Source organism: Augochlora pura, chromosome 11, assembly GCF_028453695.1.
Source record: "Augochlora pura isolate Apur16 chromosome 11, APUR_v2.2.1, whole genome shotgun sequence".
Classification (NCBI taxonomy): domain Eukaryota; kingdom Metazoa; phylum Arthropoda; class Insecta; order Hymenoptera; family Halictidae; genus Augochlora; species Augochlora pura.
In genome coordinates, this window is record NC_135782.1 from 8,263,219 (window position 1) to 8,276,479 (window position 13,261).

A 13,261-nucleotide genomic window follows, 5' to 3' on the forward strand; every position below is an offset into this window, starting at 1 on the left:
AAACGGAAGAACTTAGATAGAATTTCTATCGTTCTAGTTCATACGAAAATGTGTCCGATGACGAAACTGTCCCCACCCTGTCACGGTGTCCCGTTGCACCACGTGTTATCCGAATCAGTGTCAATAGAAGAGACGCGGAATTGTCATTAAAAGACACATGTGTGGAATGTACACAAGCCGGTGCATCGGCGTCTATGAAAAAGAAGAGCGGGGAGACATTAGAATTAGAGAGTAGGGATCGTACTGGAAGAAGAGTAAATCACTTGGGATGGGTGACTGCACCGAGAAGACGGCTATTGCATCCGGATAGTTCGGCGGCGATAAACGCGACGATCTTTAGATCAGGTTTAGAGATTAGGTCTCGCAAGTCCGTGTCGCTTCTACGTTGAAGCAGATTTGGGGAAATTCGCTGTGAGGACCATGATATGACGAGGAGAAGATAGCATGCGGTGGTACCACGTGAAGAAGCAATGGAGAACACCGCGACTGTCTCGCACCATCACCTCCGTTTCTTCGGTGTTGTGCTTGCTGTTGAACTTAGGGTTGCACCCGTTCGTAGCTGGTATCACTTTACAAGACATGGGTAAGTATTATTTTGCAATACGAACTCCACTTCATCGTTACCTTCTTCAAAGGTTTTGATCTATTGCATGAACTTTTTCAATTGATATAATGCAACTGTTGCACTTTACGCAGATGACATGCATGAACGCGAGCGTTGAAATCATTGTGCAGGTCGTACAATAAAAGTCGTTACTAGTGAATGTCTTTTTAAGTGATCTCTATTACGTTAATTGAACCCGTGGCATGCAAAACTGCGTGTTCCACTCTAGAAAAGAGGACTTCTTAATGGAACTGGTTTAAGTGTTCGGCGTAACGCGATGAGTTACGTATTTCGAGTTCAGGGGTTATTAGGTTTCCAGTTCTTTATGTTCCCATTGCCGCCTTAACATTATTCCACTTTTTCTATCTTCATAGATTTTTAAGAAACAGTGATTCACCGCTGTTATAGGAGTTTTCCAGACGTTTTATCGAGTAATATTCTTTGCACCTGAAACAAATAGCCAGGTGTTTATATTATTTCGTTAAATGGTTAACGATGAAAAGATAATCGATTTTCATTCTCTGGCTACGGTTTCGAGAAAATGATATTTATCAAACCCGTCAAAACGATAGATTTCTGATTTTTTTAGGAAGTTTCTTTTATACGAAACTGTTTGCTAAACCTCTCTATTCAAGAATATATTTATCACTTTAATATATAATCACACGGAGTTTAAATAAACGTCGTAGGTATGAAAATGGCGTATTTAGGTCTTGACATTTTTAATGTTAAAAAAGGATACCACATCGTTGAACGATTTTAATGATTTCAACTGTTCATTTAGATTAATTTTAAAGAATATCAAACGTGACTTTTCATCTTTAATGGTTTCAGAAAGAGACGTTGTAGACTTGGTAGAAAAAACTGGTATGCAACAGAAACCTCAAGGAGTGACAGCAATCGAAAATCGTTGTCACAGAAACGACACAAACGCGTACCAAATTAGGAGCAGCACGTTGCTGATGAACAATACGAATGATTTGTTCCATAACGGCATATCTCGTGATTTTTCCATCTTAGTCGTTGCCAAACCAGAAATCGGTTTGTAATTACTTAAACTATTTAATTTAAAAGTACTGCTAAATGTCTTTGTCCTATATCTTCTTTCTTAGATAAGCACTTACGTGCAAAAATTAGAAAGTTAAAAGTTACTTACAAGAAATTTTTCTCTGCTTGCATTTGGTTATACCGTAGAAACTCCCTTATCCGGAGATTTATTTTTGTGATATCCTGATACCAAAACATTCTATTAATTAAAAATTTAATTCTATGAACTAAAAATTCTTATTTACTTCATTCAAGTTCTTTACTGGGTGATAATGTATATAAATAATATAATGATTAGATAATAGAACGTTCGGGTACCAGAACATTGAAAAAAAGAACGTTCGGACAAGGGAGTTTTTATTGTACGTGAGAATTTAATCGTTTTAAAAGGTCTTTTTAAATATTTCTTTGTTTAAGTCATTCTACGTTTGATATGTTTTCTTCATCCGTAATCGTTGTTTCCGTAAAGTTTATTTTTCGTACTAAAAATTAAAGTTGGAAATTAAAGTCATGCTTTTGGCAAACAATTATTTTATGATGCAAAATAAATTAGGATATCCGGCTGCCACGTTGTTTGCCATCTACAGTGACAATGTTGAAGAACAGTTGATGTTGTCATTGGGCAGCGATATCATCCTTTATTACAACACAATCCCGGAGGACAAGAGCAAACCGATTTCATTTGGAGTTGATATTTCCGACGGGAAGTGGCATCGTTTAGGTGTCAGTATCAAAGGTGATGCCGTCACGTTGATTGTTGATTGTAATCAACATATTACGAAAGAACTACGTAGGGATACGAAGGAAACGATCACTACCAATGGCATCACAATGATCGGTCAACAAATTGTCGACACCGACATATACGTGGTTCGTAAACAGAAATCGAACAAGTGAGTAGCGATCACGCGAATCATTTACTAATCGTTATTAATACTGTTAACAGGGTGGTATAGAGTTGTTGAGAATCGCCCCAATTCCAGACGCAGCTTATGAAATTTGTACGCTTTTCGCACCGGATTGTAGAAATCAGTCAAGATACTCATCAGGGCGAAGCAATTTCACAAGCGATGAAACTTATGGCTATGCACGTACAACTTCGTCCAGTTATTATGACAGATCAGCAAGTACTGGTGTCAATCAGGGAATACGAAATTATGGCTTATCCAGTGGAACGTTTTCAACTGACAGACCGTATTATGGGCCGAGTTACAATAATCCCAACTTCCATAAAAACTACGGCAGAACGTACACTACAATATCTGGCTCAAATAATTTTCTTTATAATCAAAATGACACCTCTGGGAATCGAACAGACGGACTTTACACGGGGACAAATGAACAAAACAATCGAGAAGTATCGATCGATGATGACTCAAGATCAATTACCGAAACTTATCTAGAGAAACAATACCTTGTAAGTCATTTGTCTCATTTATCTCAATTATATTAAATTATGTTAGCGTAAAGTATATTCAAGGTTTACAAGTTTTACTTAAACCTTCAATTTTGTAGATTGACAGTGCAGGATCAACTGTGACCGATGACTACGAGAAAACAATCCCAGAGAACCCCGAGAATTTTGAGAATTCAGTCGGCAAAGGCCCAGGAATTCAAACATACCCGGACACTGTCGAGTCAACGTATTATGGTCTCAACTACTATAATACTCGAGGTGCACCAGGGCCACGCGGATTTCCGGGACCTCCGGGTGTACCTGGAGTATCCGGTAAAAAAGGCGAAGCAGGAAGAGATGGGTTAGGAGGTTTGCAGGGTGCCCCTGGCCCACCTGGTAATGTTTTCGTCATACCATCGTTGAGTCAGCAAGGCAACGAGAAAGGTCCAGATTCGCAAGCAGAGGCCCTGAGGCAAATGCTGTCGCAGCATTTGGCTGCTATGAGGGGAGCCGAAGGACCGACAGGATTAACAGGTTTGCCAGGTCCTGAAGGACCACCAGGACCTCAAGGTCAGAAGGGAGAACCTGGTGAAGTTGGTGAAGCTGGACCACGTGGCGAAAGAGGTGCAGATATTATAAAACTTTTGGCTTTTTCATTATCATCCAGTATTTACGATAAATCAAATTCCGATACCTTCGTAGGAGTACCTGGAACACCTGGTAGAGAGGGTAGAAGAGGTCGACCTGGGAGGGATGGGGAAAGAGGCGTAAGTGGACCACCTGGAATAAAAGGTGAACAAGGTACTCCTGGGCTTCCAGGATTGCCTGGTGATAAGGGTGAAAGAGGACCACCGGGTTCTACCGGCGAACCTGGCCTACCAGGTCACGAAGGGATGCAAGGCGATGATGGCCCTCCTGGGCTACTTGGCTTACCTGGCGAGATGGTAACGGGAACACTATACAAATCTAGTTTGTAGTTATATTTAAACAGTAATAAAATTTTATGTTTTTCGAGATCATTTCAGGGTCCTAGAGGATTCATAGGACCTCGAGGATTCCCTGGAATGCCAGGTAACCCTGGAATCCCTGGGAGCGAAGGTCCGTCTGGAGCAAAGGGCAACACCGGGCCACAAGGTGCACCAGGAGCTCCAGGACCATTGGGGCCATTAGGACCTGTCGGACCACCTGGGCCACAAGGCCATCTAGGACCAACTGGATTGGTCGTAAGTTTCGTCAAAGAGTGTAGTTACGGAAAAGAAGATATCATTGTTTGATGTTTGGATGTGTTTTTATGTTAAAGGGACCTCAAGGGAAGCCAGGAATTCCTGGTCTTTCAGGAGCAGACGGACCACCTGGCCATCCGGGGAATCCAGGAATTCCTGGAATGAAAGGTGAACAAGGACCGCAAGGACCGCAAGGTGCAATAGGTTTTCCCGGGGTTCGTGGTGTGAAAGGTGACGAAGGCAAGCGTGGATCTGCTGGTGAGCGTGGAGAGAAAGGCGACAGGGGAGCAGACGGAGAGAAAGGTGATGCAGGAGCAAAAGGCGAACCCGGATCAATCGGACCACAAGGAATTCCTGGGTTGGAAGGTTTGGAAGGCCCGAAAGGATTCGAAGGTCCACGGGGTGAAGCGGGATCAGTTGGTCCACCTGGAGAGAAAGGTAAACCTGGTTCACCAGGGTTCATTGGATATCCTGGAAATGTTGGTGAAAAAGGGGACAAAGGTCAACCAGGGAGATCGGGACCTAATGGGGACAAAGGAGAAAGGGTAAACCATACGGTTTAGCAAAAGCAGTAATTGAATAAAGAAGGTTTAATGTAGAATCGTTGCATTTTAGGGAAATAACGGTGCATTAGGAGAACGTGGCGAAGCTGGACCTAGAGTAAGTAAAGAAAAGGTATAAAGTGAGATTCTTTGATAAAAATTTGTTTCCCTTTTATGAAGGGTTTTAGGGGTGTCCGTGGAAGAAGAGGAGCCGAAGGCTTACCTGGCCCAAAAGGTGATACTGGGCAGCCAGGTCCTCCAGGGTTGCAAGGAGAACCTGGCCAACCTGGTGTCGAAGGGCCGCGTGGCTTCGTAGGGCCCCAAGGACAAGCTGGTTTCGATGGAAAAGATGGGATTCCTGGTCCAGCTGGCGAACGCGGACCAGTTGGTGATTCAGGACCACCAGGGTCACCAGGAGCACCTGGGGTCATAGGGCCACAAGGTCCAGCTGGCGAACCTGGTCAGCCAGGGGAACCTGGGAGTCCTGGAAGTCCTGGTGTTCCTGGAGAAACCGGTCCTCCAGGAGAACAAGGAAAAGAAGGACCACCTGGACCATCAGGTTTGCCCGGTAAAGAGGGCCCCCCTGGTCCTAGCGGATTACCAGGGTTTCCTGGTGAAAGGGGGCAGAATGGTCTATCGGTTTGTCCTACAGGAATATCTAATACTAAAACGGTTACTTTCCAGAAATCTGAACAATAAATATCTTTGTTTTATATACAGGGAATGCCGGGTACAAAGGGAGAACTGGGACTATCAGGATTTCAAGGCCCCCCGGGCGATAAAGGTGCTCAAGGAGAACCTGGAAAAGATGGTAGTACTGGACCCCAGGGTACTCCGGGTCCGAAAGGTCCACCTGGACCTGCTGGCCTCAAAGGAGAAAGGGTATTGATTATGGCATATAAATAGCAATTATATACATAAAATAAATGAAAGGAAATTATGTCGTAATGTACTTCGATGCTAGGGCGAATCAGGCCCTCCAGGACCAACCGGACGTGATGGTTTATCAGGACAACGAGGATTACCTGGTCCTCCCGGACCTGTTGGTGTACCTGGGGAAGACGGTGACAAAGGAGATATTGGTCCACCTGGTGAGAAGGGTTTTAAAGGATCACAGGGAGAAATGGTACAAATAGAAAGACTTTTCAATAACTGTTAATGAAAAATAAGTTGACGAATTTCATACAACATTGCAATCCTTCATAGGGCTCACCCGGACCTCCTGGAACACAAGGAATACGAGGTGAACCGGGATCGATTGGTTCACCTGGCGAAAAGGGGCCACCAGGAGAGATTGGGAGACAAGGACCGAAAGGTGAAGATGGTCCCGTTGGTGCACCAGGTACACCTGGTCCAGTTGGACTACAAGGATTACCTGGGCCAGCTGGGTTAAAAGGAGAAGTTGGGGATACTGGTGTAACCGGTGCTGCTGGACCAACTGGAATCCCGGGGGAACAAGGTCCACGAGGGTCCAGAGGATCTGAAGGTCCTCAGGGTCCTCCGGGACCGGAAGGACGGCAAGGAGAGAAAGGAGAAAGCGGTCTGCCAGGACTGACAGGTGCAATCGGGCCTGAAGGAAAACCGGTAAAATTATAATTGAACATTTTTCAAATGTTTTGTAGAAAAGAGGATTGATATTCTAAAAATTGTATCGTAGGGTGAAAGAGGACCTGCGGGACCTAAAGGAGAAGAAGGAAAAAGTGGACCGCCAGGACCTCCAGGCATACGCGGAGTAAGCGGTCCAGAAGGGCCGAAAGGTCACGTCGGTCCAATTGGATTTCCTGGACCTCCTGGAGAACCTGGATTAGTCGGCCCTAAAGGGGATCCTGGCAAATACGGTGAAGATGGCAAGCCTGGCGATGCAGGACCACCAGGAGAAATTGGACCTCCGGGGAAAGAAGGGTTGCCAGGTCCACCTGGGAAACCGGTACGAAGTAATATTATAATCATCAATCTTTTATCAAACACATTAAATCATATAAATAAAAATCTAGGGTCCAGAGGGCCCAGCGGGAATGCAAGGTGGTCCAGGTTTGCCAGGCGAAAAAGGTGACATGGGTTTACCTGGTGTGAAGGGTCTTCCAGGTCACACTGGACCTCAGGGTTTGCCAGGACCGCAAGGTTTATCTGGTTTAAGGGGTCTCCCAGGGCTTGCAGGAGAAAATGGGCCACCTGGTATGGCAGGAGCAGTTGGGGCACCTGGAAAAGCAGGACCAGTTGGACCTAAAGGTCCAAAGGGTGACAGAGGTAAAAGAGGTCTTAAAGGACATCGCGGAGACCTAGGCCATTTAGGTATCAAGGGCGAGCAAGGTGAAAAAGGAGAGCAAGGTCCTCGCGGAGCTCCTGGAGTCGAAGGACCTAAAGGAATTCAAGGTCCGCTTGGATGGTCCGGACCTAAAGGTAATGACGGCCCTCCAGGGCTCCCAGGCATGGAGGGGCCACCTGGACCTAAAGGTAACGCTGGGAATGATGGACCAAAAGGTGAAACTGGTCTTCCGGGTCCACCGGGCCCTCCTGGACCACCTTCTGAACAACCAATGATTCCTCCAGAATTATTGTTTAGTAGGGAACACTTATTAAGAAGGAAACGGGACATTTCGGAAAATGTGTAAGAAAATTGTTTTTAATTATTAATAATAAAGGTATAAATATTTGTACAATATTATGATTGTTATAGGGGTGCCATTAACGAAAATGATAGAAATTCAGATAATACACATAAAGACGATTTTATCGAGGAGGAATTAGGGTCTAATTTTTTGAATTTATACAGTTCAATATACTCAATGAGACAAGAATTGGATCTAATACGTAAACCTGTTGGGAGTCGAGAAAATCCAGCACGAACTTGCAGAGACTTGTTTTATGGCCATCCTCATTTCAATGACGGTTGGTGATCTTATCGTTTATACAAATACGTGACATTATCGCGGATTTAACAATTTATGTGTGTTCAATAATAGGCTGGTACTGGATTGATCCCAATTTGGGAATGGCCGACGACGCTGTATACGTTTACTGTAATATGACGAACATGGGTGAAACTTGCGTGTTTCCTGACACTCATGTGAGTCCAAAACCGGCCATTCCGTGGAGAAAAGAGGACAACGAAACGGACTGGTATTCGAATTTACGCGGTGGATCTAAAGTAAATTTCTATTTATTTACTTAGTGCGCTATTCATTCACCACATATCTCCACATTACATTTAATTGCCTTTTATTTCTACACTGTAATAATCCAAATATACCGGTTGTCCCAAAAGTCACTCGAAATTAGGAAACGAATGACAAATATATGTGGACACCTTTTTTTAAAATTGGACTAAACGATATGAACGTTTTAAGATGTTGGCAGAGCTACTGTGTTAAATAATTTAAAAAAAAATTTGCAACGATTGTAATTCCAATATCATCCTCGATGCACAAAATTGACAAAAAATTGCCTTGGACCAATTTTAAAGAAATTATTCAATTTTCAAAGTCTTCATTTGTTCATGATTGTATATATCATCCTTTTTTACTTCCTAATATACTATCCCTATCGCTAATCATTCTAGTTTTATCTCTACATTCGCGTCTTTCTAGTCTTACTTCCGAGTCTTCCTAGTTTATCTTCAGTATGTCTAGCTAACTTAACATGTGATTTTCCATCTAATTATCTTTCCAATTTTCCACTCTAATTTTCCTTTCCTAGGGTCTAAAGAAATAAGTTGTTCAATGAAACACCTCAACCATTTGTATCTGCTGTGATTTAATATTATAGATCACATACGAAACCATCGGCGTGGTACAACTAAATTTCCTGCGTCTGCTGAGCGAAGATGCTTATCAAAATTTTACTTACACCTGCACAAACAGCGTCGCCTGGTACAACGCTGCAGAATCAAATTACAATACCGCACTGCGGTTACTCGGTTCGAACGAAGATGAGTTTTCATACACCGCTGTCAAACCACAAATCATAATGGACGGTTGTAAAACGCGCAAGAGCAAAGGGGAAACTGTATTCTTAGTTCAAACGAAGAATTTAGAACAATTGCCGCTGGTTGATTTTTATCCGATCGATTACGGTTCATCCCAACAGGCGTTCGGATTTGCGTTTGGACCAGTTTGCTTTCGATAGATCGAATAATAATCGTATTCTCATTGGCAAGACTGAATTGTGACTATACATTGTGTCTTCCATTAATTTTCCATTATGACAGAGACATCGAAATAATTAATGCTTAAATTATTAACGACTTACATTTTACATATACCGTTACTTATGCGCGAAACGAAACGATGATACTCGTAAGTAAAATGATTAATTGTAAGGAGCACATTAGTGAGAATGTTTAAGTATTCTATGAACTTACAGCTTTTCGGTTTACATACTTGAGAAAACGGAAACGTGCCATTGAGAACCTAAGTCGACGAAGTAAGGTGAACAATTTTATTTATATTGTACCTTGCTACATTAATCGGTTTCACTGCCATTATAAGTATGTGATGTCTACATGAGATTCTATATAGGCCGACTATTTCATATGTTTATAAATAAAATGCAATAATAAGAGTGACTTTAATTTACTTGTAAAACCATCTTATTTTCATTCTTGATTGCAATGTGTCTGCTATGGTGGTAGATAAATGCAATTTATTCATTTATTTTTCTAAATCACATGAATATTTATAACTCATTCGAAAAACTCTTTCTTGAAATTAAACTTTTATTATTATTAGCTTACAATTAGTTAAACCACATAGAATTTAGTTACAAAAGTCCTTAGTACGTTTCCCGAATTTAGAATATTTGAAACGAAAAGGTAATGATTTTGAATGTTTCATGGATAGCGAACAATTTATTAGACAAAATTGGATTAGTTAAAATTACCTTCTGAAAAAACCATGATAATTTTATTTGAATTTACAGCGAGGTATAAACAAATTCAATATAGAAACATATAATAATAGTCTTCAAATATTTAATTGCCATGGGACAAAAAGAAAAAAATTTATTATTATAATCACTATAACTATACCGCGGATCTTGATAAAATATCTCATTTATATACATTATTTCACAAAGATTAAAATTAAACAAAAGAACCATTAAATAAAATATTACTGATCGTAAAAGAATTAAAAAGGTAATTAGATTTTATTAATTTACATACTTTGTTTGGAATTTAAAAATCAGCCATTTGTCAGAATTTCAGAAAGTTCCTTATTCCAATTATAATATATATATATATATAACAGTAGTCCTCTCGAATGCGAATATTTTTTCTCGATTTTGTATGCACAAGTTGTTAGAAATGATGTGTTAAAAATAGTAAGAAAATAGATAGAGAATTTCTTCTATAATAGAGGAGACTTTTCTCATTGGGTTCCGTGGTGTAGCGGTTATCACGTCTGCTTTACACGCAGAAGGTCGCCAGTTCGATCCTGGCCGGAGCCATATTTTTTTTTTTAATTAACTATTATCGTTTCAATATTAATTTTTACAGACAAACGTTTATTTGAAATAAATCTTAATAAACAAATACTTCAGTAAGATTGATTTGATACAGAATTCTGTTTGATAACATTTTACAATTTATACTTGGAAGAAATTTCAAAATGTTCCTTTATTGAAATGTTACAATGAGTAACTAAACATTCAATTTTTTTTTTATTTATGAATTCTCTTTTAAACGTTATATTTTCATTAATATCGTCAGTAATATTTCTCAATTACTTTAGTAGAGCTCATTCAATCTGACATATATGTAGTTAACTAAAGTGGCTAATTTCAAAGTTGATGAAATCAATACTAGATCGTCCCATAATTTGGTTAACACTCACGCAAGGTACCTCTTTGACAACAAAATCATTGAATATGTCTAGGATCATTTTAATTTTATTTACAAAATCTGATCAACATATTTTGAGACACATTGCACCAATAGATAGATTGTAATAGTATTTAATATATGCTTCACCGTGTGCCTAATAATTGTATGTTCGACAATTATTATTAAAGACACCATAAAAACAAGGTTCAAATAACATTACGTAAGAGTTTGTCAAACAATTGGCTTTAAATGCACTTGATTAAACCTTTAAACATTCATTTTTCTATATTCACGAATGAAACATGTGAAAATTTCAGTTAATAGTTAAAAACTATGCATTCAGGTAGCAATAAATTATTCTCTGGGTCCAAGCGGACCCGTGGCCCGCCGTCAAAGTGTTAATAATACTACTATAAATAATATAAATATATAGTTATTTACAAAATGAATTTATGGGATGATCTAATAAATTTATATCATATTTTATTCTGTTGCAAAAGCGAATTGATTTGTCACTCGAGATTCACGAAGGGAAAAACAGAGCACGGTTCTTAGATAGTTACGCAAGCCGCATTGATTCGCATCCTGGAAGGGCTGAGAGCAAGAAGCGGTTCAGTGACGGAGGGGGGGATCGAAGGAATTCGCGAGAACGGCGTTATATGCGTAGGCGAACCATGAGAACGGACAGGTGGTATCTTGTCGTGGTGGTCGACGATTCACACTTCCAACTCATTCTCTTCTGGTGACAAGAAAACCAAAGTGACGGTACAGGGCCGCTTTTATCGTGTCTGTCCTTTTTCTCAATAGATGCTACGACGTGCCATGAGTAGATTGCTGATTTTCTCGACGTTACTCCGTATCTACCAGTTAAAAACTACCATATGTTCCATGAACTAATCATTGTACTGTTTAGATACATTATCATCAAATAGAGAACTTGAATTTAGCAACTGTACAACCGTTAAACTTTTTCGTTTCCTAAGAATAATTCTCATTCATAAAATGACACATTAAACAATTTATTATAATTAATTTCTTTAAAAAGACCGTACACTTTATCACGTTTTATGATAATATCGTTAACGTTGTAATTTTGGTTGAATCACTGTCGTCATTTGCAAACGTGATTTAATAAAATATGAAATTGAAATAAAAGGTTCTTTCATCAACTAGAAAATTAGTGATTGTAAGAAGAAAAAGGAAATTGTTAATCGATATTGTTTTTTTTTAAATTTGCATATACTATAAATCCATAAAGACAGGTAGTTTAGTTATTAGCCACAAGATTTTCGTACTCTACGGTTAGAACAACAGGAAATGTGTGTTCGGTAGTTAAGGTGCGACTATTGTTAATCAGTGTTTAGGAAGAAATCAAATTTGTGTAAATATATGTTTTACGGGGCCCATTTCACCCGATAGAGCGTACAATACACGCACCGTAGCGTCGAGAGGGAACACAAGCCGAGTTTCTTTTGAAACGGAGCCGTCCCTGTCGTCAACCGCCCGCGCAAGAAACGGTGTGGGGGATAAAAGGTTTCCTTGTTTAACAAAATATCGTCTCCGAGCCATTAGCCCGACCGTTGCCACTTCAACGCGATTTTCTGCTCCTGCCACGTCGAGGATGTGCTTCAGGATCTGCGGATCCTTCGACCTATCAAGTGCAGACTGCTTGCTTTTCCCCGAGCGGTGTCGATCCGATGCAGTTAAAATTAATTTTTTCTGTTTACCACTTCCTCCCTCTTTTGACATTCGCATTTCTCGCGGACACGATGCATTTCGAAAATATTACCTCCTTTACATAATCGTGAATGTAACTGTTCAAAGTGGTCATACAACTTAGGACAGAGTTGAACAATTTTTTGATGCGCGAAGTTATCCATAATCGATAGATTCCACTTGGTTTTTTTTTTTAAATAATATTTTACGCCGCATCAACTACACTTACGGTTATTAGCGACGACTTTTAGTTGGGAATATTAGAGTTTACTGTATAGGCTTGAATTTTTCAGGAATGAGATAACTTGGTTTTTATTATTATTTATTTGATGCATTTCTTCCCTTTCGGCTTAAGACGGCCTCCGGCTTACGACATTCTTTTTCTTACATACTACTTCGAATAATTGATACTTAAAACTAAATTGCATTGACATAATCTAAGTTATACTATCTTTTCTGCGAAACTATAAATCTAGTTAATCCTCCCCTTTTTCTATATATCTACAATATATCACTGCGTCTTTGAATTTATTTTGTTTTGAAACATATATTGCACTAAAAATCGTATAAAGTTCGAGTAAATCTAATCGTGTCTTTGTTACACGTTAGTAACGTTTTAACTCGGTAATTTTAGTATTAAAAGCTTTATTAGATGTGAAAGAAAATGCTAAAGAAATTTTGTTTCGCTGATAATAAATAATAAGTGTGAAAAGTGGAGCTGGCAAAGTGGGCAAAGTGAACAATGCGAACTCCATTAGACTCGATGAATATCTCTTTTATCTTTTATTAATACCAGATTATCTTTGCACCGATGTAATCGAATGTAAAGCCGGAGACTTGTAAAAAGGATCGGAATGCGTGTGAATATCTGATAATAATATTATATTGCGTGCTCAGTCAACAAGATTAAAT

General features: G+C 39.7%; 1 protein-coding gene and 1 non-coding gene across 2 annotated transcripts; both read left to right on the forward strand.

The window, feature by feature from the left end:
• Window positions 1-288: 288 nt before the first annotated feature.
• LOC144477218 (uncharacterized) lies at window positions 289-9,329 on the forward strand. Its single transcript, XM_078194757.1, has 18 exons — window positions 289-583; window positions 1,439-1,645; window positions 2,205-2,521; window positions 2,598-3,068; window positions 3,167-3,671; window positions 3,750-3,991; window positions 4,073-4,270; window positions 4,348-4,815; window positions 4,886-4,930; window positions 4,993-5,451; window positions 5,533-5,694; window positions 5,777-5,938; window positions 6,019-6,396; window positions 6,470-6,739; window positions 6,807-7,420; window positions 7,490-7,701; window positions 7,776-7,960; window positions 8,578-9,329. Exons 1-18 carry the CDS (start codon window positions 445-447, stop codon window positions 8,935-8,937), a joined length of 5,394 nt encoding a protein of 1,797 aa, XP_078050883.1. The 5' UTR covers window positions 289-444; the 3' UTR covers window positions 8,938-9,329.
• An 855-nt stretch (window positions 9,330-10,184) lies between these two features.
• On the forward strand, window positions 10,185-10,257 carry Trnav-uac (transfer RNA valine (anticodon UAC)). The gene has a single exon. It is a non-coding gene; the product is annotated as a tRNA-Val (tRNA).
• The last annotated feature ends 3,004 nt before the right edge of the window (window positions 10,258-13,261 follow it).